General features: G+C 36.4%; 1 protein-coding gene across 3 annotated transcripts in view; it reads left to right on the top strand.

Moving 5' to 3' along the window:
- PLD5 (phospholipase D family member 5) overlaps positions 1–24203 on the top strand; it is a 181261-nt gene that overhangs the window by 34500 nt on the left and 122558 nt on the right. The window contains exon 1 of one of the 3 annotated variants that reach the window (XM_015621559.2): positions 693–972. The exons of the other annotated variants lie outside the window; for them this stretch is intronic. Within the exon in view, the coding sequence (XP_015477045.1) occupies positions 970–972 (3 nt within the window). The 5' untranslated portion in view covers positions 693–969. Of the gene's footprint in view, positions 1–692; positions 973–24203 lie in introns of those variants that run through there. 3 annotated transcript variants of the gene reach the window in all.

The raw sequence follows: 24203 nt of genomic DNA, 5'->3' as shown, positions 1-24203 counted from the left end.
GGTCCGTGGAGTCAGGACTTTGTTTGTTTTTGGGTTTTGTGGGAGTTTTTTTGTTTGTTTGCTTTGGTTTTGTTTTGGCATTTTTTTTTGTTTTTGTTTTATCACACCAAACACAGAAGCATCCTGAGCTACCATTGAGAACATTAAGATGGTCATAATGTTAACTAAGTAATTAGTCATAGTTATAGCATTGCAGGGAAATTTACTGTGAAATTTGCTGTGTGAAATTTCTTGAGAGGAGTGGCAGTAGTAGAAGTGCCAGCTGATCATGTCATCCCTTTGGAACTTGCCACCTTGTCTTCCCTAGGGACAAAAGTGTTAAAAAAAAAAAAAAAGAAGAAAGAAAAGCCAACAAAGAGCAACCACATTGCAAATAAAAGATGCTCTTAGCTAATCTGAAGGGGCATTTGGCTGCCTCACAAAAACACTGTGTATTTTGGCAGTTAGGAGCTTTGGCTTAGGCAGATCCATGTTTGGAATAACAGGGTGTGTTGCAAGTCAAAATTCAGGTATCTTGGCTGAGATGTGTGCATAATCTGGCATGATGCCTTTCTGCACTGTGCCTAGCTATAGCAAGTGCCAAAGTCCCTTTTGAACAATATATGAATCTCATTTTGGGGAAAAAAAAAAAAAAAAAAAAAAAAAAAAGGAGGAGGGAAAAGGGAGCCAGGATTTATTTTAACATTTAGTGGATATAAAAAAACAAGTATCAAGAAGCAAAGCATTTCCATGAAGCATTCACTGTGGAAATTCTGCAAATTCTTGTTGCAAACCTCTTTATCACTTGGATTGGCTGATTTCCAGAGCATCAAGGCTAGGAATTGAGGGACTGATATATAATCAGTGGTGATACATTTTAACCACATAAAACATTCTCTGCTTCCAAAGCCTCCAGTGTCTCTAGTAAGCAGTGCAACAGCAACAGCTCCTTGCTGCTGAACTCCAGAGACGGGAGAATACTGGATCAGGATGGTAAGAAGCTCTTTACTTTTTCACCAGATCTAGGTTATTACTCTGTAAAAATTGCTTAAAAGATGATGAAATTAGTAGAGGTCAGTATTTAAAACAAAAAAACCAGTATGTAAGGTACAGAGGAATTATGTTTTTTCTGCAAGAGAATAGCAGTGCAAGTTGGTGACAAATATATCTGGCACTGAACATGTTGTGCAGCTTATATAAAATCTTTGAAAACTGGGAAAGATTGCTGATGACTATTTCATGTAAATTGTAAGTCGGTCCACTTGGTTTATTTCAGAAGGACAGCTGTATGCCAGCAGTATGGGATTTTGAAATTATTTTGGATTAATAATCTTTGACACAGACTTTATACATAAAAATGCCAATAATAAACCTATAAAATAACCTAATAAATTAATAAACCTATGCGAATCACTCATGCAGGCTGTATGTTTATATGGTTTCTTTTGTAGGGGTTTTGGGATTTTGTTTTTTAGAAAGATCTGCTCAGTACATGCCTTTGACTTTTAGGGAGCTTTGAAGTTTTTATTTTTCTGGGTTTTAAATCCATGAAGAGCTGTTAATTGCATTGTTTCTCTAGTGCATTTATTTGGTAGGAAAAATAACCAGGAAAAAGTTTTTAGAATAATTTTATTATTTGTACCAATTTAAATATTCTGATCTAAGTATTAAAACAATAGAATTAGAATATAAAGCACATAAATGTGGGATCTGAATATAGTGTAAATTGATACCGATGCTATTAATGGTTTAAGAAATGACTGAGATTAGAATAAAAATATGCATATTAGCATTTTCTATGTATTAAAGAACTGTGGGGAGAAAACATATCTTTGGAGTGTTTACTTCCAAGACTTATTGTAAAGACTGTTTTGTTTGGGTTTTTTGGGGGTAGGGGTGGGGGGTGGGTGTTGATTGAAATAAACATCAAGCCAAATCTCTTGTATGGGAACTCAGCCATTAATTTTAAGTGCATACTAAGTCCAGGAATTTATTGATTAGGACATTACAGTACATCAGAGTGAAAGGAAAACAAATTACTAAATAAGGCTGAAGAGCACTGAAATACATTTACTTGACAGTCCAGCTTGATGTGTAGGGAATTATTCCCTTTGTGATTCAAATGGAAGAGGAGATTTTTAACAGAACTTTGAGAATTTGAAAAGTGTACAGCAAATGTGAAACGTTTGATTTGTAGTTTTTATCTTTGTTGTGTTTTTGTTCCTTCTCAGCAGTACAAAAATTAAAAACCCCTAAAACTATCACTAAATTCTTTCTGATCTTTTCCTTTTAAAAGTGGTTTTACTGAAATTAAAGTCATTAAGTCAGTCATGTTACCATAGCCTATATATTTCATGTTAGACATTACACTTTGATGTGTTAAAAATTTATGGTTTTCCTCTTCTGTATGCAGAGTAGACTGCAAAATCAATAACTGAATGGCAACCAGGCTGTAAGGTTCTTGGAATGATGTTTAGTATGAATCTATGTGTGGTGGTTGTTGTTATTATTATGAATATCATTATTGCTATTTTTTTGACAGAAATCCCCTATGTTGAATAACCATTAAACACTACTGTTTTACTGAAGAGACTTGAATATATTGTTGTTTCTTGTCAGAGAAGACTGTGCTCATAGTTAGTATTATCCTGCATCCAAATTTTCTTACAGGAAAATGCTGGAGATAGATCAATAGGCATTTGCCTATTGTGATCACAGAATATAATTAATAACAAATCATGTTACATATATTTCCACTTTAGTGGAATCCACTTTTAGTGATTCTTTAGTTCCTACTTAAGTCAAATGCAGATTTTGCTTCTGTAACATTTAAAGAAAAGTTAATAACATTTCCTTCTGGAAAACATCCATCTACTGCCACATACTTGCTGTTGATAAAGTTTTACCCAAGGTAAACTTACATTGTATCTCACTTTAGTTCAGTAACTAAAGCGGTGGGTCACAAGGGATCTATTTCTTTCAATTTGTATGACCTGGACAAGGACCTTGCATAAGTTACTGAAGGGAAAAAAAGCCCCAAAAAACCAACCAAAAAAACATAGACCATACATATATCCCAAAGGTGTACCCTTAATAGTAGTTAGCAATGTAATAAATTACATTACTAGTCCAGAAGGAGCAGCCTCTCATTTAAAATTTTTAGATTATATGATTTCTTGTAGAATATAAATAGTAAATGGTCTTAAAGAAGCCAAATTGCAAGCTGTCAAATGCATTAGATATCAGGTTTAATTATTCAGAGTGTTTTTTCTATTAAGTCTAAGGAACAAAAGTAAAATTATAAATAATGTACTTGATTTACCAGAAAAACTGAAAAGTTTTAGACATGACTATTACAGTGCTAAGTTATAAAAAGAATTATTAGTGCAAGGGATATGTTTGGTATGGCAAAGTTCATTTGCAGTGTCTTCTTTGTGCAGAGTTTAAAAAAGTTTATTCAACAATTGAATGTAAAATTAAATGTGTTAAATTCATCCAGATGAATTTAAGCTAAACATTTTTTTGTTTCACTGATTATATTGAAGTCTGATAATCTGCCTGCAAATGTAATCCTAATTTAAAGAGGCATATTATAAATATGTAAGCTGTGGACTTAAATCTATAACTTGTTCAAGGAAAGGAAATATAGCTTTGCATCTGCTATGAACTTGATTCAAAACTTAATAGCATTCTCAGGTTTTGCTTTTTTAGTACATTTTTATTTTGTTATTCTGACAGTTTTCTGGTAAGAAATAAAAGTTTATTCATTCAGAAGTACTCACGCTGACAGTAGTCAGAAGGAATCTGCTTCAATATAACTTTGTGCTTGTGTTTGGTATTAAATTACATGTCCCAAATAACTTTTGGCACAGTTTGGTTCAGGTGAAAAAACTGCATGTCAGGCTGTTTACCACACCAGTAAGTCTGGCACTATTCTAGAGTGAAATACACTCTTGCATGCTCCATAAATATTGTTAGTGAAGGACGAAAATAAACCACATTGAACTTTGATTGAAATGTAATGATGAAATATCTCCATATACATATATATATATATTAGTATTACTTGTAATGAAATAAGTTTGTCTTTTAAAATCTCAGCATGCATGCTTATGGAGCCTGAAAACTTTCAGTGAATAAAATATGGCAGCAGGCAAGGTTTATGCAAGAATAGTTTTTTAGGTGATGGAGGATGTTATTTTAAGCTGTTTTCCTTTTGATTCTACAATCAACCTACTATGCAGATCAGGTTTTGCACACTGAAATCCATCTTTTAAGCTGTGCCATTACACTGGTAGTGTAACTTAAAATGAGTTGCTCTCAGGAAGTTATAAATTATTTGCTGTGTTTTACATAATGTATTGGCATGCCTGCTGCATCTGTGTTAAAGACAGGGTTTTATTCCTTCATCCATGGGATATATGAAGAAGCTATTAAAAACGGATACTTTTAGCATTAGTCTGTCCTTTTGGCTTTGATCCTGTCATGCCATCAGAAATGAAGTTGATGAAAATGAAGGCAGGGAAAAAGGTCAGTCTGGTCTCTAGGTGAAATAATTGATGGGAGCAGCTTCTAGAGGAGTACAGCTTTTGTGAGAAGGTGGCTGGATAATACATATTTTTCTGCGTCTGCTTAATGTTTGCATTGTGGCATTTGCAGTGTTTTGAAATATCAGGATAAAATTGTGTTTCCCATATATCTTAGGACCCTCACAGCAACATGGTATTTTGCCTCCCATAATTGTTCTTGTACTTCATGACTATACTGAGAATACTAAAAACAACTAAGGCTGAGACTTACCATGGACCTTCTATGAAAAAGAAGTCTAGAGAAGATAAAAGGGTACTGACAACTTTATACCCACTTGATACTGTGCAGATGCAGGAAGAGCAAGTTACGGAGTTGTGCCCTGAAGGATATGTTTCCAGCGCTTGTATAAGGAGTGTGCTCTGACCAGAGCTGAGGATGGGTAACATGTAGTGGTGGGAGACATGATGCAGTTTGGGTAGATTTCCAAGTTTGCTTCACTATGCAGAGTGGTGATAAGTGGTGATGAATTCCTAAAGGAATTCTCTAGACCTTGCACTTGAGTTTTCAGTCTACTGTAAATCTGTTGTTATGAATATTTAATTTAAATGTTTTCCAATGTTGCCATATCACCTGAGGGTATGCAGCCCGTAGTCAGCCTTGTTATATCTTTTGATAATGAACTTCCAGCTTGGAGGCAAGAGCTGTCTACTTCCCTGGCCCTGTGTTGGGGCTCCATTTCACTCTTCTCACTAATATACATCTTGGGTATCTGACTAGAGGCTTTGAATTCATAAAGATTTTTGGAATCCACAACAGAAGCTTGGTAATCACTGGTGTTGAGCCTTCTTCAGTAAAAGATGGTAGAAAAATCCAGTGGTGAAACTGTCAATACTTCTGACTCCATAACTGTAATTGGGGGGGGGGGGGGGGTCGGTCATCCTCTTAATAGTCATAGCTTTAGCTTCATAGTGCTAATCTTTTGAGTAGCTCAGAGACTTTGATACCTTGTGTTGCAGCCTTCTTGTCCTTATGTGATGTGGCTTTCATGACAGGATTTTTATGTGATAGTTCTCCCTGTCACAGGATAGGAGGTGGTGCATGTGTGTCAGGCTACCAGACTAGAGGCTCTCGAGGCTGCTGACATGTTCTTCCTGTGACTGGACATACACATGTCCATTAACAAGGAGATCTCTGTCTTAGCCATATGTTGGGTATTTATTTGGTTCGGTGATGATTGAGACTACATAGTAATTTGGAAGAAATGGCAAAAAAGGGGTGATATAAGACTACACCTGTGATTTCGCTTCTTTCCCTGTTTCCTACTTTTAGCAGTTTCTGTTGTGGTCCTTCCTTTTCAGAAAGAAAAAAAAAATCTCAAGTCTGTGGTAGAGATTTTACCAGCACTAATTCTAGAGATTATGTTTTGGAAAAATATATACTTGATTTGGGACAAACATGCTGTCTGGGCTATTTGGTCTTGAGTAACTAAAGAGCTACTACAGACTTCTAAATCATTCACATAAGAATGATCTCCCAATGACTCAAGCTGGCCTACAAAATTTATGTCAGAAAAATAAATGTTCCTCATGTATTTTTTTTTCTTTTCTTTGAAGAAATAGAAGGGACTAATTTTAGAGAGTGCTTGATAACTTAAGAAAAGGTCTTTTAAGTCAAATAAATTTTTAGATTATCTTCTGACTAAACTTGTTGTATGCACTAAAGTTAGTTTTCTTTTTTTCTCTTTGGAGGATTGTCAAAAGTATTGGGCATGTTAAAAAACCTGTTTTTTCCCCCTACTCCTCATTCCACTATTACAGAGGATTGATCACTAAATCAGCACTTGCATCTAATAATACCTGTGCTATGGCACAGGTAGGCAGAAAATTGGTTTCCTTGTACATGCAAAGCATTAAAAAGTGAGTTCTGTGTGAAGGATGAATTCAACACATTAGGGTGTTTTAGGCAGAATATATAAAAGTTTCTGCGAGCATTTGTTTGCTGCAGAGATTGTCATGAAATGGTACTTGTAGCTGGCTGTTAACCTCTTTGCACACTGAAGCTGCTCATGGACTGCATTTCCTTTGCCTATCAGTGCTGGTGTGGTCCTGTAGTCAGCAAGTGGAGTTCCCTCATCTCCAGCTGTGCCTTTGTATGCCTTTTGTTGTCAAGGTCATTCATATATTCATCATCCAAAGACAACTGCTTAGTTTGGTTCTCTAGGAAGTTGAAGAGGAGCTTGAAAGACTGAGTCCCGGAAGAGTTTTCTGTCTTAGTGATCCTGGTGGAGTTGATGGGTTTGGGATTGACAGGTACTTGCCATATTGCTAGGGTCCAAGAAAGGAGGCAGTCATAATTTTGGATTTAAGTGTGTTAAACCAAAAAATACTAGGAAACTGTATGCTTTGGGTATAGTTTTGTATGGATTGAGGATGCATGCTCTAGGGTGGCAGAAGTTCATTCCTTTTGGTGCTTGCATTAACAGCATTTGTTGTGTGGTATAGAACAAATAAAAAATGAACACCTCCACAAATTTAATATTTGTAACTTTCACCAAATATGTATTTAGGTATTTTACTTCTGATAGGGAGCAGTTCCACAGCCTAATAAGACACATGCATTTAGAGTGACTTGCTTGGAAAAAAAGAAACAGGTTTAGGAGTGTACCAGCATAAACAGGAATCTTTCTATTGCATCAGTTTCAGAATTCCTTGAAGTCATGGCAAATGGAAGCAATCTAACTGAATAAAGCCATTTTGATGCAGTGCATCATAACATAGAACATGTGATTTATAAACTGTTATATAGAAAGTTTATTATACTATATTTTAGACTTTTATATGACTTAGAGAAACATTTATTTTTGTAGCAGATTTTGGGTTGTCAGGATATCACAAGTCATAAAATGCTGCACCTCTTTCACAAATTTTCTAATGGAGTTGGCTTCACTGTTGATTAGAGTCTCTTTTTAGTAAAAATAATGTAAAAATATTTGTGGAAGAATCTGAAGGGTGAAAAAAGGCTAAAATACTTTTAATTCTGATTCATGTAAAGTGACTGTAATAGTTTTACCATTTGTTTCAGCCTCATAGATTTTCTAGTGCAGGTTCATGGAAGTCGTGCATTTGCTGTGGATCATTTTAATGCTCCAGTGAAATATTCACATTGGTCTGTGTCAGTGGGGGTAGGGAAGCACATAAAATATATGCTTCCAGTCAGTGATGAGAGAGTAGGAGGATTTTTCATGAACAATATAATTAAATTCATGCATGTAAAAGATACCTGCAAGATGCTGCTTGAGAAAGTACATTGTAGCAATAGATAATTATAGGGAAAAAATTACTTTTTTGGAATGATAGTACATAATATTAATTTACCAGTGGTATAAAGGTTTTCTAAGCAGTTAGTTCCCCATCTGTAACACAGCATTTTTTTCTCCTAACTATCAAAGAAAGCAAAATAATTTTTGATCAAAATTTTTGCTGACATATTTTTTTGTTGGACATATTAATGCAGCACTGGAATTTTAATACAGCACTAATACAGGCCACTGTTGTAAACATTTGTTTCACAGCTTAAACATTATTTGCTCTTGCAGAAGTATGAGAACAAAGGAAATTTTCCAAAGTCATAGGTTTTTTGTGTGTTTAATATAGTTTTAATTATGTGCATAGTTGCCACTGCCGTGGATCATACCCATGTTTGTTTAAAGGTATCCAGAAGAGGTGATGATATTAATTCACCTGCTGCTAAATACTATCCTACTTAGAAAGTAATTCAGCAGTGACTCAGACATAAGAATTGAAAATAGTCAGTTGGCTAAATCTCACAAGTGCTTATTGCTGGATATGGTGTGTTGAGAATTTTCTGGGATTAACTGCATCCAAAGCAGACAAAAAAATAAGGTGTTCCAGTTCCCCTCCTCCTCCCCACTACTTCTTCATTTTCTGTGGGAAGAAAAAGGCTTCAGTGGATTTTGTTTTAGCTGTCACCAAACAAAACTGTAGGCTTAAAGCTGTGTGTGGTAACATTTGTTTATAAGAATGGACAGCTTAGATACACCCAGAAACTCTTGTTCAAAAATATATGTTGTGGGCTGTGCTCTTAGTGTTGCCCAGAGAAACCTTTGACATGAGGAGCTGGAGTCTCCTGAGGATGCTCTGTGATGCATTGACCCTCAGCTAGGAGCTCTGGCAGGATATCAGGGTCCAAGGCTGACACTGCCTGAGTCTATGTCTGGAGCATCTTCTGCTTCACTAAGAGTTTGCTGCAGAACATTTTGGTTTTAGGCCTGATGTAAGAAGTGCTGTGGGAAGTATGTGGTGAAAAGTAACTGGCAGAGCAGTTAACCTTTGGGGAAGGTTCATTGAAAGATGTTACATTGAGTCATCATTAATTTCAAGGGGGAATCCTGACCAAATACATGAAGCTGATTTTTTTTCAGGTATTAAGAGCTTTCAAATCTTAAAACTATGTAACCATTCACCTTAAAAAAAGTCAGTCCTGTTGGTTTTAACAGTCAAAGTAAGATTCACAGCTGAATATGGCAAACTTGCAGAATCTCTTCAATTTTCCGTAGTGACATGTACATTTTCTCCTAAGTCTCTGATCTCAGACTATGTTATGTAAATGAAAATCTATTTTTTTAAATCAAAAGCACAATTTCTCAATGGACAGTGTAGTCTAAGGAAATAGATGTAGCAGAAGACCATGTTTATCTTAAGGCTTTTTTACTATCTTTAGGGCCTGGCATTCACTAGGCTGCAGTGAGAAGCATATTATTTTTTGTTATAAACACCCTTCTGTGTTAAATTCTAAAATAGTTGTTTCCTGGAGGAGGTTTGGAATAGAAACTGATGTACCTGATAGTTAATTAAAATTCAGTGTTGTTTGTTCTTGCTTAAATTAGTGAAAAAACCCCCAAACTTCCAGGAAATACCACAGAGAATAACATTCTGAACATTTCAAATTATTTTGAAAGATGAGAATTCCCATGGCGCAATTCTTTAAAGATATTCTTTAAAAAGTTGGAACAGAATCCAAATGCTCCTTTGCCACCTGTCACTTTTTTTTTTTTTTTTTTTTTTCAGTTTTAGCGTGTGTATTTTCTCTCATAGAGAAATAAAGGGAATGAACACCTCATTTCCCTTTTTACCCAGGTTTTTTTCTGAACCTTAGTTACTGGACTACATGCACACACTACTCCTATTGTAACATTGTAAACCACTTGCACAAATGCATACCTAGCAGGAGACCAATTGTTTCGTTAAGTTACACCAGAATCTGGCTGGTATTGTACAAACTGGAGAAAACCATATGTAACTGGTTTTGTTTGTAATGCAAAGTTACTGATTAGCCAGCTAATACCATTTTCTTTCCCATGCTCACAGCCTCCCACATACAGAAAGATGCGAAAAACTAGTATAAAAATAAGGTTTTAAGCTACAACAATGAGATCTCCAGATGTCTGATTCCTTGGTTTAGAAAACTGCACAAGAGCTTATCTATTCCTGAAATAAAAATGATTTAGATAGTCCAAACCGTCTTTCACAATCTCCCATCTGCTAGGGTGTGCATTTCATTTTCATGTAAATAAAATTTCTAAGTAATTCTTCAAATCTTCGCTGCATAGTTCATTACAGAGATCTCATGCTTCCTAATACTTACTGGCAGAAGGCAAAAGGACTGATAAAGCATGTGGAACACTCATAGGAGGCGTGCAAGGCAGGAAGTCCCTCATGGAGAGGGGAATATTTCAGTGGATTTATGTATAGCATTAACCATTTCACCTGTGTTATTTCCCTGTTGCCCCTTCCAAGAAATGCAGATACCTAATGAAGGGGATGGTAAAGGAAATTTTTCAAGCTTCAGTTTTGGATTTGTGCCACAAATTTCACCTCTAAATCAGACAATTGGACTTTAAGCTGTCTTTTCATGTCATGTACTTTCTTACAGTGGACTGGATTCATACCTGTGTTTACGTAGGCAGACCTCTAGTTTTAGTGCTTAAATTGAGAGTCTTACATTGTTCAGATTTTTGAAAGGTCACTTTGGCTTCAGTCTGACAGTTTGTGGGTGCTGACATGTTGGCAAATCAAGCCCTTTTTGCACATTTTACCAAAGTCACAACTGGAGAAGAGGAATTTTTATATTTCCAAAACTGGACTGACTTGCTTACTTTGCTAGAGGTGCAGTTAATCAAAACAGATGCAACTCAGAACACCTGGAAGTTGTGCAAATATTAAATAGTTACATTAAATTATTAATTTATTAAATATTAATTAAATATTAAATGTCTAAACGTAGATTTTAAGAATCTAATGTTAAGTAGGCAGATTTGATCAGTTTGCCCCATCGTTACCCAGGAAACCACTTAATTACTATGCCTTTGCTTCAGCCCTCTGCATGTAGCTTTTAAAACATTTTGTTATAATTTTTCTTTTCTTTTGTCTTAAGCTAATGTTTGTAGAAAGGGCTGGCTTGACAGCTCTGGCAAATGGAATAGTCTGCCTGCCCACGGAATATGTGCTCCCTAGACAGTGGCAGTCCAAACTTCCACATGCTGTTTTGTCAGTGTGATACAACTTTCCTTGGGGGAGTGGAGACGGGAAGGAGGAAATAGGTCCTTGTACAATCAGGTCTTTGCCACCAAAATGTGCAAGTGTCATCAGGAAAAATGGCCTGTATTTTCCTTCTAGTACAGAAAACAGGCAGCTAAAAAATGGATGAGCTCAAGCTTTGGAAAACCCATAAGCAGTCTGTAAGCTATCATAAAGATCACAAATTCAATCCTGCTGTGTTGCGGTTAGCACTAATGACAGATGATCTCATGAACTGAAGAGAGTTTTCCTTGATCAGTACCAAGACAAAGGGATTTTTAAATAGTTCTGAGTTCTGCTGAGCCTTCAACAAAAAGTCCTGGAATTATATTTGCATGGAAGTGGGAAATATGTGAATTTACTCTAAAATATTAAGACTGCATCTTCTTGTTTCCCTTTTAGAATGCTGATCTTAGCACATACAGTTCCTTCAGTTTGTCTTGGTGATGACTTTTTTTGAGGTACATGTATTAGATAAATCATGATAGCTACAAATCACTTAGTTCTCCTAGAAAAATCAGCCAAGAGAAGTCAGTCTTTTCAACACAGGATTGTGTATTTGATTTCCAAGTGGTTTATAGGCATCCTGGTTTATTTAGCTAGTATCTTGAAAATTATGGAAGATCACTGACAGAATCATACTGCTGTTCTTTAGTGATCAATGCGGATTCACAAATGTTTCAAAAATAGCAAGGCAGTAAGAATGAAACATATCCATGACATCTTTTAGTTTCGGAAATCTTTGCTCTACTATGACTGAAAATGGAAATACAGAAGGACCATTTACATAATCCAAAATAAATCATCTGGCTTAAATAGCTACAGTACATCATAATCACTGTTGTTCTCTGTAGTTATACAAGAGGTTATCCAGGAATTTCTCAAGACTACCTCTACAAAAAGCAGCTGAAATGACCCACTCTGGGCTCATGTTGCTGCCATACCCCAGGCCATGAAACCCCATCCTTTTCCTCCTGCCAATGCCATTGCTTGTAATGGACCAATTCCTGGAGGTGCTTGCTTGAAAACTAACTGTGAGGTTTGGACTTCTGGGGTGGAAGACATTGTCTGCTGTTTGCAGGCTTTGATTTGGCAAGGAATCAGTGATTCGGCTTGTAAAGGTGAGAGTATTACTAAGCATAAATGAAAATGACAGTATGTCAAGACTGTGAAAGCACAAAGAGAACACTGGAATTTACTCTCTGGTCATGGAAGTCACTTGGGGTACTTGTTCCCTAAATGCTATTTTGACTTACAGAATAATTTCTCATAGCTTTTTGTGCAGACTGTGCTTACACTCTGAGAAACAGATGGAAATTCTACTGGTTTTCCTTCTGCAGACTATAAACCAAAGATGCTTAAATTACTGGTGCTTACAACAAATAAACCTTTTCAGCATCTAAATCGAAGATTCAGTGCTGCTTTCAATGTTACTCTAAGAAATTCATGGTGCATTTATATAACTCTGTGTTATCAGCATTAGTCTTGCACATGCTGCTCTCCTTTAAATGAAGTATGGACTGTGCATAGGAAAAAATGGAAAACATCTCACTCATCACCTGGATTAGATTATACAGTTCCTACCTGAAAAATCAATATTTTAGAAGGCAAAGAGCACTACTCTTTGCTGTCTTGATGCCTATGTACAGTTATTAAGTTTTAGAAACCAGTACTCCAGAAAAGAACTACAGAATGGTTTTGCATTTGAAGGTATAAAGAATGTGGTTCTGTTGTGGACATGTTAGAATGTATTTATAAATTAGAATTGAGATCCTGCTTCATAACACTAAAAATTTCCATTTTTCAAATCTAATAAACATTTTTGTGTGTGTGTGCACAAAGGATTTTTAAATTTAAACTTTTTTTTTTTTTTTTCTGTTTAAATAGCTTCATTTTTTCCATAGCTGGTTCTCAGATTCTAAAATTGTGGCCAGGTAAACTCTGAATTATTCACAGAATTGATGTACATTATATATTTTTACTGATGAATGGTTTACATGCTGTAAATAACCCTCATACCTGAATAACGAATAGAGACTAGATGTAGAGCATGAGAGTGCTGAAAAAATGCAGAAGAGTCTAGAGTATCTTCTTTACTTTGGCTTGAGATTGGCTTAAGAAATAGCCAGAAATTGCCCAGCTGCAATGGACTGCCTGTATTTATTTCTCCTCTGTGTTGGTTAACCACCAGCAGACTCATTTTATGGAGCCATAAGATGGTGATGACTATTTTCTTCCCTAGGTGGTTTATTAGTTGCTAATTCTGTTTAGTAGAAACTTGGATCAATTACAGCCTTGTCAAGTTTCCAGTGGGACTAGCAGATCTTTTTAATTCACTTTAATGATATTGACATAGTGAATTTTGTGCCAGTTCTATTAAATTCAGTGAAACTTGCTTTGCGCACTGACATTGAATGTATGTTTTGTCCTATTTGGTGAGACATTTACAAGCCTTTCATAATTATACCAACTTAAAGAGATTGAAACCTTTCCTTTCAACTTTTTTTCCCTAATAGGGATGAGTATATCTTCCTTTTGTTGTAATCAGAATCTATTCAAAATGAGCAAAAACTGAATTTGTAAAATGTGTGTTATAGGCAAAATAGAGATAATAGAGACTTCTCAGGAGGCTGTGGGGTACTGAAAAATTTAATTTATCTTCTGTAGTTACTTTGGTAAAGAAGAGCAGGCCATATAGCCAAAGTACACAGTACCTTTATGCATGCAGTTATTGAGATTTATTTGCATTGCTGCTTGTGTCTGTATGGAAGGTTTATATATGAAATCACATAAATCCATAGACATAAGAGCTGTTCTTATGGTGGACAAGCACTCCTTTTTTTCAATAAACATAATTCTTATAGGAGAAAGCAAGAAGAAAATCAGTCTGCTGTCTTCATGAATCTAATGTATTTGCTATCTGGAAGCTGAAACACAGAACACATGGCAGTGTGTAGCACTGGGAAGCTCCAAGGTCTTGTACAATAATAAAGAAAAAGTGGCCTCCTCTGAAACCAGGAGTAATACATTAGTACCTGGATTTACATTGATAGCACTACTTCGATAGATGTTATTTGAATTGCATGAGACAGTGTTAATTCTAGCTTTATTTTTTAATATTTGAGCCAGTTCGCTGAATTCATGTTGGTGCTGTTAGTATATGGCAATTGCTGTTGTTTTTATTGAGGTCATAAACTTTAATGAACACATATAACACTTGCCATAAATTAAATACAAACGGTCTTTAATTTTGACAGATTTATGTAAAGGAGTCTCTCTGTCTTCCTTCTCTTCCAATGTCATGAATAAAATTTACAATCAGCCCAGAGTTTTAATTTTTTATGCAAGTAATACATCTCCTTTGTAATGTTGACTGGATAAAGATGACAAGTGAAAGTTAATGTCCACTGTACAATGTGCAGGAAGAAAGTAATCTTGAAAATTTTCCTCAGAATAGATATGCTGGAGGTTAGGAGAAGATACTTCCATGAAAGCCTCCTGGACAGTGAGACTTCAGGCTCACAAAAGACTTAACACAGGTTCCTAATAAACACTCTGAAATTGCGGTAAATACGAGAGTTCAACTAAACATTTTTTGCCATTTAATGTAGTCTTAAGGCATAGAATGAGTGTGACTTCATTGATGTGTTTAAGGAAAATGGCTACAGAATCAGATTATATGGTCATTCTTCACTTAAAACATTAGGGCAGCTTACATGTCATCACTCAGCAGTGAGAACTCTGGATCCCTGAAGCAAGAGCAGCTGAGACCTCACTGTCACCCATGACAAGCCTGTGTGTAATGCAGTAACCTCTTACTGCAGTAATTTGCAGTTCCTGGAACTGACATATTTTGTCTTTACTAGCTCCCAGGGCTTTTCTCCATGAAGAAAACCCAAAGATACTGCGGTGGGTTTTAGTGCCGGCTAAAATTGCCAGGGCACTTACTTATTTCTTGCTGTGATATATGGATTAGAAGAAGGGCAAAGCAGGCTTAAAACTTAAAAGGTATAAAGAAATTTTATTAACTGGACTACAAGAAGCATCAGAATAAAACTTCCAGACCACCTTTCCTCCCCCTGCCCAACTTTTTCTTTTCCTAATTGACTACGTAGAGACAAAATTTGGGATGTTAAAGCAGTACCACCTATACAATAGTCTTTCATCTGTTCTTGTAGGGAGAGTTTTCTCTTGTCATGCCATGGAGACTTCTCCACAAGAAACAGTTATTTTGTGGCTTTTCATTTCCACGAATAACAGCTGCCCGGGAAAAAGTTCTGTATCATGAAATTCTTGCCATTTTCATAGCTCACCTAGAGGTGTGTCCATGGGCCATGAACTCAAGGGGTATTATTTTAAAGATGAGTTGTTCAAAGGCAAAGGTTCTTCCATCTATGTCTGTGATCATCTCTGGGAACAGGGATTTTCTTCTCTCCCTGGGGGCAAAGGATTTAATTGTACTCATCTCTTTCTGTTCAAGCTTCTCATGGGATCACTGCTACTCCAGCATCTGCTTCGCTTCATCAATGGATGCCTCTGCTCAGATATACAGTTTGAATACTTCATTTCCCCATACTCTCTCATGAATTAAAGGAGATATTTCAGTATATCATCATCCATCTCCATGGCCCTATCAAAAGAATATTTCAGCCCCATTAGGCATCTCCTCATTTTCCTTCAGTCTGAGGCTTGACTCTTTCTTTATTGACCTTGGTGTTCTCATGTTGTTTTCCTATGTGTTGTCACTCCTCTCCATGGAGAGAGGATCGAGGTCTGCGGGTCTCATCTGTGTAGTGAAATGGTCAAATCTCGCCCAGTGGCCACAGCAGTTATGGTGCTGGATTTCAGGCTGCGCTGGGCACCCCCCCTCCGGCAGCTGCTTGGGAGGCGGGGCTTGGCTTGGAGCTGGTGGGTGCTGGGGGAGGGGTTTGGTGTCGGCCAGATGTCAGCAGCCATGGCCCGGCCCAGCCTGGGGCCAGGGCCCCTGGCGTCCTGTCCTCTGCCTGGGAGCCGCTGGGGTTTGGCCCAGCCTCCCTTAGGCCGCATAGGCCCTGCAGGGAGCAGGGCTGGCCCCACCAGAGCTTCCGTTACCTTTTGAGGCCAGAAACAAAGAGAAGGACTTTCCAGGTTTGTGGTTTTTAAAATGTACATCTCACAGAGGCGGATCTAATTTCTAAATGGTGCAAAATGTTGTCAGTTCTTAGAACTAGCCAGCTATTGGCCTGTCCCAGGCACAGAGGAAGTTCCCAGCAGCTTCTCTCAAAGAAATCACTTCTGTGGGTGTTTAGTTCTTCTCTAAATGTCAATCAATGTGAAGCCACCACAGATACCTGCTTTCAAATCTATGTTTTTCTACAGCTTAACAATGCCTTGAGTACCTTTTTTTATTTGTTCATTCAAGCTTGCCAACATAATTAATTTAATACCCTCTAATGTTTTTATTTGAAGAGACAGACAATAACTGTTTCATAGTCATCTTTTCCATGATGTTTATGAATTTACAGTTCTGTCACTTTCCTCTGTTAGTCGTGTCTTTTTCCCAGTGGAAGATTACCAATTTGTTTAAACTTTATTTATATAGAAACATTCTATGCTTTGATTGTCATTTTTTACTTTTTTCTATACCTCTTCCAGTTGTTCTGTGATTTTTGTAATGAGTGAACCAGAAATTTGTGAGTTTCAGATTTTGGGTCCACCAGTGTTTAAAAATTAACAATGTGAAGAAGTTTTCATTGGTGTTATGCTCCCTTTCTAGTAGATTCTGCTTCCCTCTTTTACCTCCAGACACTAAAGTTGATGTTTCCATAAGTTTACATGCTAAATCTGTCATTTTGCTCATAGATGGTTATACTTTAAAAATAATATTGAGGCAAATAAAATCAGAAGTGTCATGTGCATTTTCCTGCAGTATAAGTAGCATGGAGTGTTTTGATATTGGACAGGTATTTTGGAATTAGGTGTCACCGCGTAGGTTTTTATATATTTTTCTAGATGGAATAAGCAGTCACAATAAGAGCCTGTCATGGACTGGGACATGCTGAAACTATTGAAAGTTTTCAGGTGTTTATTGAAAATGACAATCTAAAATGGTAGATGGAAATTTCTTCTGCTACTCCTCTTGTTTTGGCACCATCCTGTATTCTCAGGGGACTTGGATGTTGTTTTCTGACACTTCTGACAGCAGTCAAAAGATTTTTGTAGAACATACTGAAGCCCTCCTGGCTATTTGAGTGAAGGTGTTGAGGCATGCTGCAAAGCCTCAGTGCATCTTTATTCTCCTGTGCAAAGATACCTTTTCAGAGATGAGACAGGGAACTTACTGAAATTGAGGGAGAATCAGTGAATGGTAGCAAAAAGATAATAATATTGCAAAAGAAATGGCAAAATATACTGTGATTGTTATATGAAAAGATTGAAATTTATTCCTTGGCTATGCCAGACACTTAAGAAAGGTATGCCTTTTAAAGGTATATTTATACATATATACTAGATACAGGTAAACAAGGGAAAATAGATTAAAAAAAAATTGAGCATAGATTCTTTATGGAAGAATTCTTTGAATATCAGATGCACCATGACAGAATTTTTTTTTTTCATTATGCTCTGTGCTCCAACTCCAAGGCCATGGAGAGTGAGCACAGTTAGAGTAGTTACTGTGGTAGAGCTGAAGCCCTTATCCTGGGCATCCTTGGGAATACAAGCATGTGCTTTAGGTCTTTTGCTAGATTTGCCTGCAAATCAATATCATTTTTGGGGAAATTCAGCAACAGATACCAGTACTATTTTTGTAGCATTCATCTTTTCACTTTTCTAAAAGTAGTTCTTTAAATTGCTTGACTTATCACTGCAGTTAGTGAGCTCAAACTTTTGTCTTCCTTTTCTTTTCTCCTCATCCCATAGACTTGCCTCCTTCTAATCTACAGAGCATTTTTCTGTCAGTCAGGCTTAAAAAGACGGTTTGGAACCTGTAATATTATGTAAGGGAACCATATTCTTGATTATTTTGGCTGTGTGTGTACCTTGGGGAAATAAATAATGAAGATTTTTCAGCTGTTTTTCCTAGCAGCACAGCCCACTACCTCCCATCTCAGTTTTAATCACCTTGTACAATTGGCCAAGATTACAGTTCAAAAAGACGGCCTTAATTGACTTATTATCCTAAACTGCCTTTGGAATGTCATCATCCTAGTGAACATTAATTCACTTTGATGGCTTTTTGGTGTTGCCCTATAGATGTTCCAGCTCTTTGAATAATGATGGGGAAGGGCTATTCTCTTCCCCTGTCTCACCACAGCAGAGTGGCTTAGTTTGTCTCCACATTAGGTATCCTCCTTGAAGTAGCTCTGTGAGCTTTATGGCAGCTCAGCATAGAGGCTGGAGAGGAGACAGGGCTTGCTTTTAAGAAAGGGTTCCATCCAAACCATTAGTTACATTTTTAAACTATTGGACCACATGATGTGTTCAGTTTTGTGTTCAACTAAGGTAAAATAAGATGACTGTAATTTTTATCAAACTGGTTTTTGTTTTTTATTTTTTAATTTTTTTTTTAACTTCAGTTTCTTTTCTCTCTCAAATGTGTAGATCTTCATTTCAGACAAGAAGATTACATGGGTGCTTTCTTTCAGCTTGTGATTCTTCAGAGTCTAACAGAGAACAGAGTACTGGAAAATTCTTGCATCAAGCCAAAAAACTTGAGACGCTTTTCGTCAAGTGATCATTTACAGTCTCTGAGCCCATTCTTACCTAGCAAAGAGATAAATTGCCAGTCTTGCCATCTACAAAGCAATTTGCACAGCTACAAAACATCAGAAAGGGAATACATTAGTTTCTGCAGATATAGCAAATAGATGCAATGTCCTTGGAGGGGTCTCTGGATAATCATGAGCATATTTATTGAATTTATAAATTTCTAGGTAATTTGCTTTAGCTTGAATTATTGTGGCTTTGATGGGAACTAATTATGTTTTCCCTTCATGTTTAATAAAATAGTTTATATACTTCTCAAGCAGAACTGCTAAGTTTTATAATAATTTTTTGCAAACTACCTTAGTTTATTATTAATATGTAGTTGAAATAGCAAGCTTAGTTAGTTTTGAGTATATCCATTGTTTTTTTTCAAATGTAAGAAAGTCATGCAAAAAGCAGATAGATCAGAATGAAATGTATTTAAATGTTTTCATCTCTGCTAAATAACTTTATAGAAGTTTCAGCAGTGAAGGAACTAAGAACAAGGGCTGAATTCTGTTCATGTTTATATTAGCACAAGTTTTGAAGGAAGTCCATGAACTTTGTAAGGTTATTATAGCAGTACCAATATGACAGCAGAACACAGTTGTAACAGAAAAAGAAGTTACTGTAACACTTTATTGTTCAGGTTGTTCAGCAAAGAGCTCAGCAGCTGAGTGCAAAGCTAGTGTTCAGGAAGAAATTGAGCCTTGCAGTCCTAGCAGACAAAGGGAGTTGTTTTGCCATTTGGTGTTTCCCCAAGAAGAGCAAAATTGTCTCAGGATAAAACAAAATCTAGAAATTTTGCATATTGTGGAAAAGTCCCTAAAGAATATAGAGAAAATTATATGTATGTTAAAAGTCTTAGCAGCACAGGAAAATGAAACTACAATCTACTCCTATGGTAATATACTGTAGGGTAATATGTAATATGTAGGATAATATGTAATAGGGTAGTATCTAATAATATTCCATGAAATGCCAGATGCTTTGAAGCATCAATTAAATTTTGACAAAGGCATTTGTGTTCATAGTATACCCAAGCTGATTACTTTACACTATATCTAATAGTGTTTCTTTATATTTTAGTATAATCTCAAAATGGGATTAAGAGGTTTGTCTAGCAGAGAACCATGTTAACAGAAGTGCTTGAGCTATGAATGTGCTACCTGCCTGTATGATATGAATGTGGCAAAATGAATGAGGTAGATCATAGCCACAGTTTTATGTCCTCAGCAAAATCTGAATTTGAGCTCAGTGACATGGATGAGTTTTAGCTTGGATGTGTATCTAATTTTGCCTTTAGGGCCATAGGGGAAACCAGAGTTTTCATAGACAGATAGAACAGACAGAGAAAAGGGAAAGAATTTAAACAATGAATTGCATATTACCCCTGAAAAAGTTGTTTTGAATGAGTGATGTTTATGTGATTGTAGTCTGCATTTTAATGCCCCCTGAAGAAGAAAGACTACAATTTTATATTTTGATGGAAATTTATCACATTTCTTATTCAAAGTGTATTTTTGGCTTTTGCAATATAAATCCAGCTGTATTATTTCTACAGGTTGAGCTAAGCCTCGTTCCTTTTAAAGACAGTGGCAGAATTGGTATTATACACAGAGGCCTTTTTAAAGCTAATAGCAAATTCAATACAAAAGAAAGGTGGGTAACAAAGAAAAGCAGGAGCAGATGGGAAGTTTGCCATCAGTATAAAAATGGGGAACCTGAGAAATGTTATAGATCATGGTTCATACTGTGACTTAAATCTGCCTTGGGGATGTACTAGGAAGCACAGTGGCTATTTTGGTGGGTAAAGGTAGCCTTTCGAAGCAATCTTCTCCCCAGTGACTCCTTACTGAATGTAGCAAGTGTGGTGAGCTTACTGCAAAGTAAGTGCCATTTTTAGTGACGGAGTATTTTGGTGCATTTGTGGACATTTATGTCTGTAATGCATGCACATGCACGTCTTTAGCTTAAAGCTGCTACAAAATTTAGTCCTTTGCTGTATATTTAGAACACATATTCCAAGCATCTCTGCTGTATGTTTGGAGAGTTAGGTTGTGGAGAGGTCTGTGCATCTTCCCCATATCTCTCCACTACGAGGAAAGAGAGTTTTGACCCCAGATCATTAAGCTCTCTCTGTGACATTTGTAAGGATGTCGTCTGGACAGCGCTGATGACTTGCAAAAATGATGGTAAGTGATCTGTAGCTTACCCCCTGAACTGTATTAAATATTACTGTTTAGTTGACTTCCAATGCAATTGCAATTTTTTGGTAAAAAATATTTGTGGCTATGTAGCCGTTAAACCGGCCAGGCGACCTGGTTCGGGATCGACACGGCGACTACCTCAAGCCTGCTCGGGCCACAGCTCACAGACACCAATGTGGTGGATGGCAAATGGCGTTTATTAGGGAGTTATTTTTATATTTTCCAGCTCGTCGCGTCATTTCCGCCTGGTTACGTCATTGCCACCTGCAGCTGGCATCATAACTATAAGCACAATGGGCATAACCACAAACATAAACGGGGGGTGGGGAGGAAGGGGCCCTATCTCCTCGAAGATGGAAGCGCGCCATCTTCCGGTCGGTCCGTCTAACTGTTCCCATTTCCCGCATGGCTATCCATTGTAGCTCTTGATGTCTGGCAAGGTTTCTGTGACTGAGAAAGTTTGGGAACTATTACATGTTTTTGATATATAATGGCATTTGCCCAGAAATGTCTGTAAGACATATATGCGTACACGTACATATCTCTTACAAATGCCAGCAAAGATATCTATTGATTTGCAGGGCTACCAAGTAGTTCATTCAGTGCACATTGGCCAACAAAATGAAACTTTTTTTAGTTTATGGGGCAAGGCTTTCTGTGTCACTGCTTTTGTGAAAATCTCTTAATAGATCAATATGGGAATAAACTCCTGTAATTAAAAAACAATCTCTACATAGACATGAACGTGGAGTATCAATCAGCTGATAGTATGAGCACATCCTTGGCCTTTCATAAAGCATCTGCAGTAAGTCTGTTATGTCTTGTTCAAATATTGTATATTATCTCAGAAAAAAAGTAAGAGTAGTTTACTTTGAATGTGCTGTGGAAGAAGCACATACCAAGTATGTCTATACCACTGGGGATTTATTAACTTTTTTAATAAATAGCTGGGAAACTAAGAAAAGCAAACCTGTGGCAATTAGTTACATTTCCTATATGGATGGAATTCTTCATGTGAGGAATTTTGGGAATCACCGTTGTCTCAAAAAGTATGTACAGGGACACATGGTGACACAGAGTAATCTGGAAATGTTATCAGTTTATACTGAGTTTGCTATTTTTGAGAAATAGAGTATTTATGTACATTGCTTAAAATTATACTTGTTAAAATATTACACATTCAGAAAACAAATATGGACCAAATTTTACTTGAATTTCATAGGTTTTTTAGCAGAATACACAGTAAACACTATATTAGTTTTTATTCATATGGGATATATTTAAGCCTTAAGCAACACATGCAGAAATTATTAGGACTAAGCCTGTTTTTGTAAGTACAATGTGCGTGTGTTACACAGTTACTGCTTTCAGGAGATAACTTAAAATGCAAATTAATATGATAGTGGAAGATCTGAATATCTCCAATTACTTCCAAAATGCTGGAAATTAGCATTTTGCTACTTTCTGAGAAGTGAGGAAACTTCCATATTTTGAGACCTCTTTGAACATTGTTTTATGAACATCTCTGACAGTGTGGCAAAATAAATGCACATGTCTGTGCAAATTTTATGGAACTTAACAGAATGGCTGCTTTTCTTGTGTGAGAGCTTCTAGTAAATTGTTGCTACTACTTCTAGATTGGGAATGAAACTGTCACCCTGAGACTGAAATTTCACAGATAAATCTCTTTACCTTTCCCTGGATGCTTTGTTTTGTTATGGCCTGATACTGTATTGAAAACTTAAGCTAAACTTTATTTTTCAGTTTAGAAAGGGGTTTGTAAGGTACTGTAAGACAAGCCTGTGCTCATAACACTTTTCATCAGCTGTAAGAGGCTTTTGTTCTAAATAATTTAGTTTCTTTTCCTCCTAAGAAAGTATTCCCAAAGAAGTTTGTTGTCAAAAAACAAAGGGATGGAAATAAAACCACCAGCACCAGAAAAGTATTTGACTTCAGGGTAGGATGAAAGGTGATAATGGTTAGTGGCACCCTTTGGCATGCAGTCACTCTTTCCTGGAGCTCTGTCTGATCCATCAAAATCTCTGTTGGTGAGGTGCAATACACCTCCTCTGCTTTCAGGAACACTGAAACTTCCCTGAGGAATTTGTGCCACCACCATGTCAAATTGCAGTGTGGCTGTTTTGTATTCATCTTCATTTTTCTCACTATTTTTACTTTTTTTGGGATTTTTTAATACAGAACTGAAAATAAGAAGACAGACTTTCACTGTACCTTCATTCCATGTTTTATCTTACAGAATGGTTAAAATTCCAAGTTGGCAATCATTTAAAAAATCTGTAGTGATTGCCTACTACTTTAAAACAATAATAAAACTAGACACACATTTAGTTAGGCCAGATAGTTTTATGGTTTTCATGGAAACAGCCATGTCCCTGGGTAGATATTTAAATTAATTTATATTTAACTAGTAATATATATGTTGGATATAATATTTAATCTCTAAGATTGTTTTCCTGTTGAACTGACTTGAGACTTTGTGGTCATGACTGCACAAGTAAATATGTATGTTCATGTGCATTCATAGTTTTCCTTCTGAATAACTTCTAAATTCATAGGTTGACTTAAGCATTATGTAATATAAAGGAGGAGTTCTTCCAGACATTTTCAAGTCAGATGTCATATTTGTAGGTAGGTTGAGGGAAAGAGATTCTCTGCCACCTAATAATGTGAAGTGTTTTACATAACTGGGCTCTGTTTTATCTGTTCTTTCGATTACTTGGATGCAAAAAACATTGAAGGACAAACAGAAAATATAGGAAGCTAAGTTAACATTTTTTTATGTCTGCCCAGTCAGTTATGATGTTGATAGATTGTCCATATATATGTATATAGTTGCAGAGACTATTATTGTTTTTAAAAATTATTTTATGTATCCTATAAAGAGACTAATAAAATAAAAATAAATATTTTGACTAGATAGTAGAACAATGAGCCCAATTCAGTAGAATACTACAGTAATATATTAAACAAGGAAAAGAGTAGGACAAAGCCTTTTCCACAGAGGTAGCAAATGAGAAAAACAAGGCTGTGAAATAGAACATGATAAAATGCCATTAATCAGAACATCTTGATATCTCAACATACCACAAGGAGTCTGACCTTATTGATATGGAGATAAAGCAGCACAGAAAGGGCAAACAGC

This window comes from Parus major, chromosome 3 (genome assembly GCF_001522545.3).
Source record: "Parus major isolate Abel chromosome 3, Parus_major1.1, whole genome shotgun sequence".
Classification (NCBI taxonomy): domain Eukaryota; kingdom Metazoa; phylum Chordata; class Aves; order Passeriformes; family Paridae; genus Parus; species Parus major.
The sequence above is the reverse complement of the archived record's forward strand: the minus strand, read 5'-3'. Positions and strand labels throughout refer to the sequence as shown.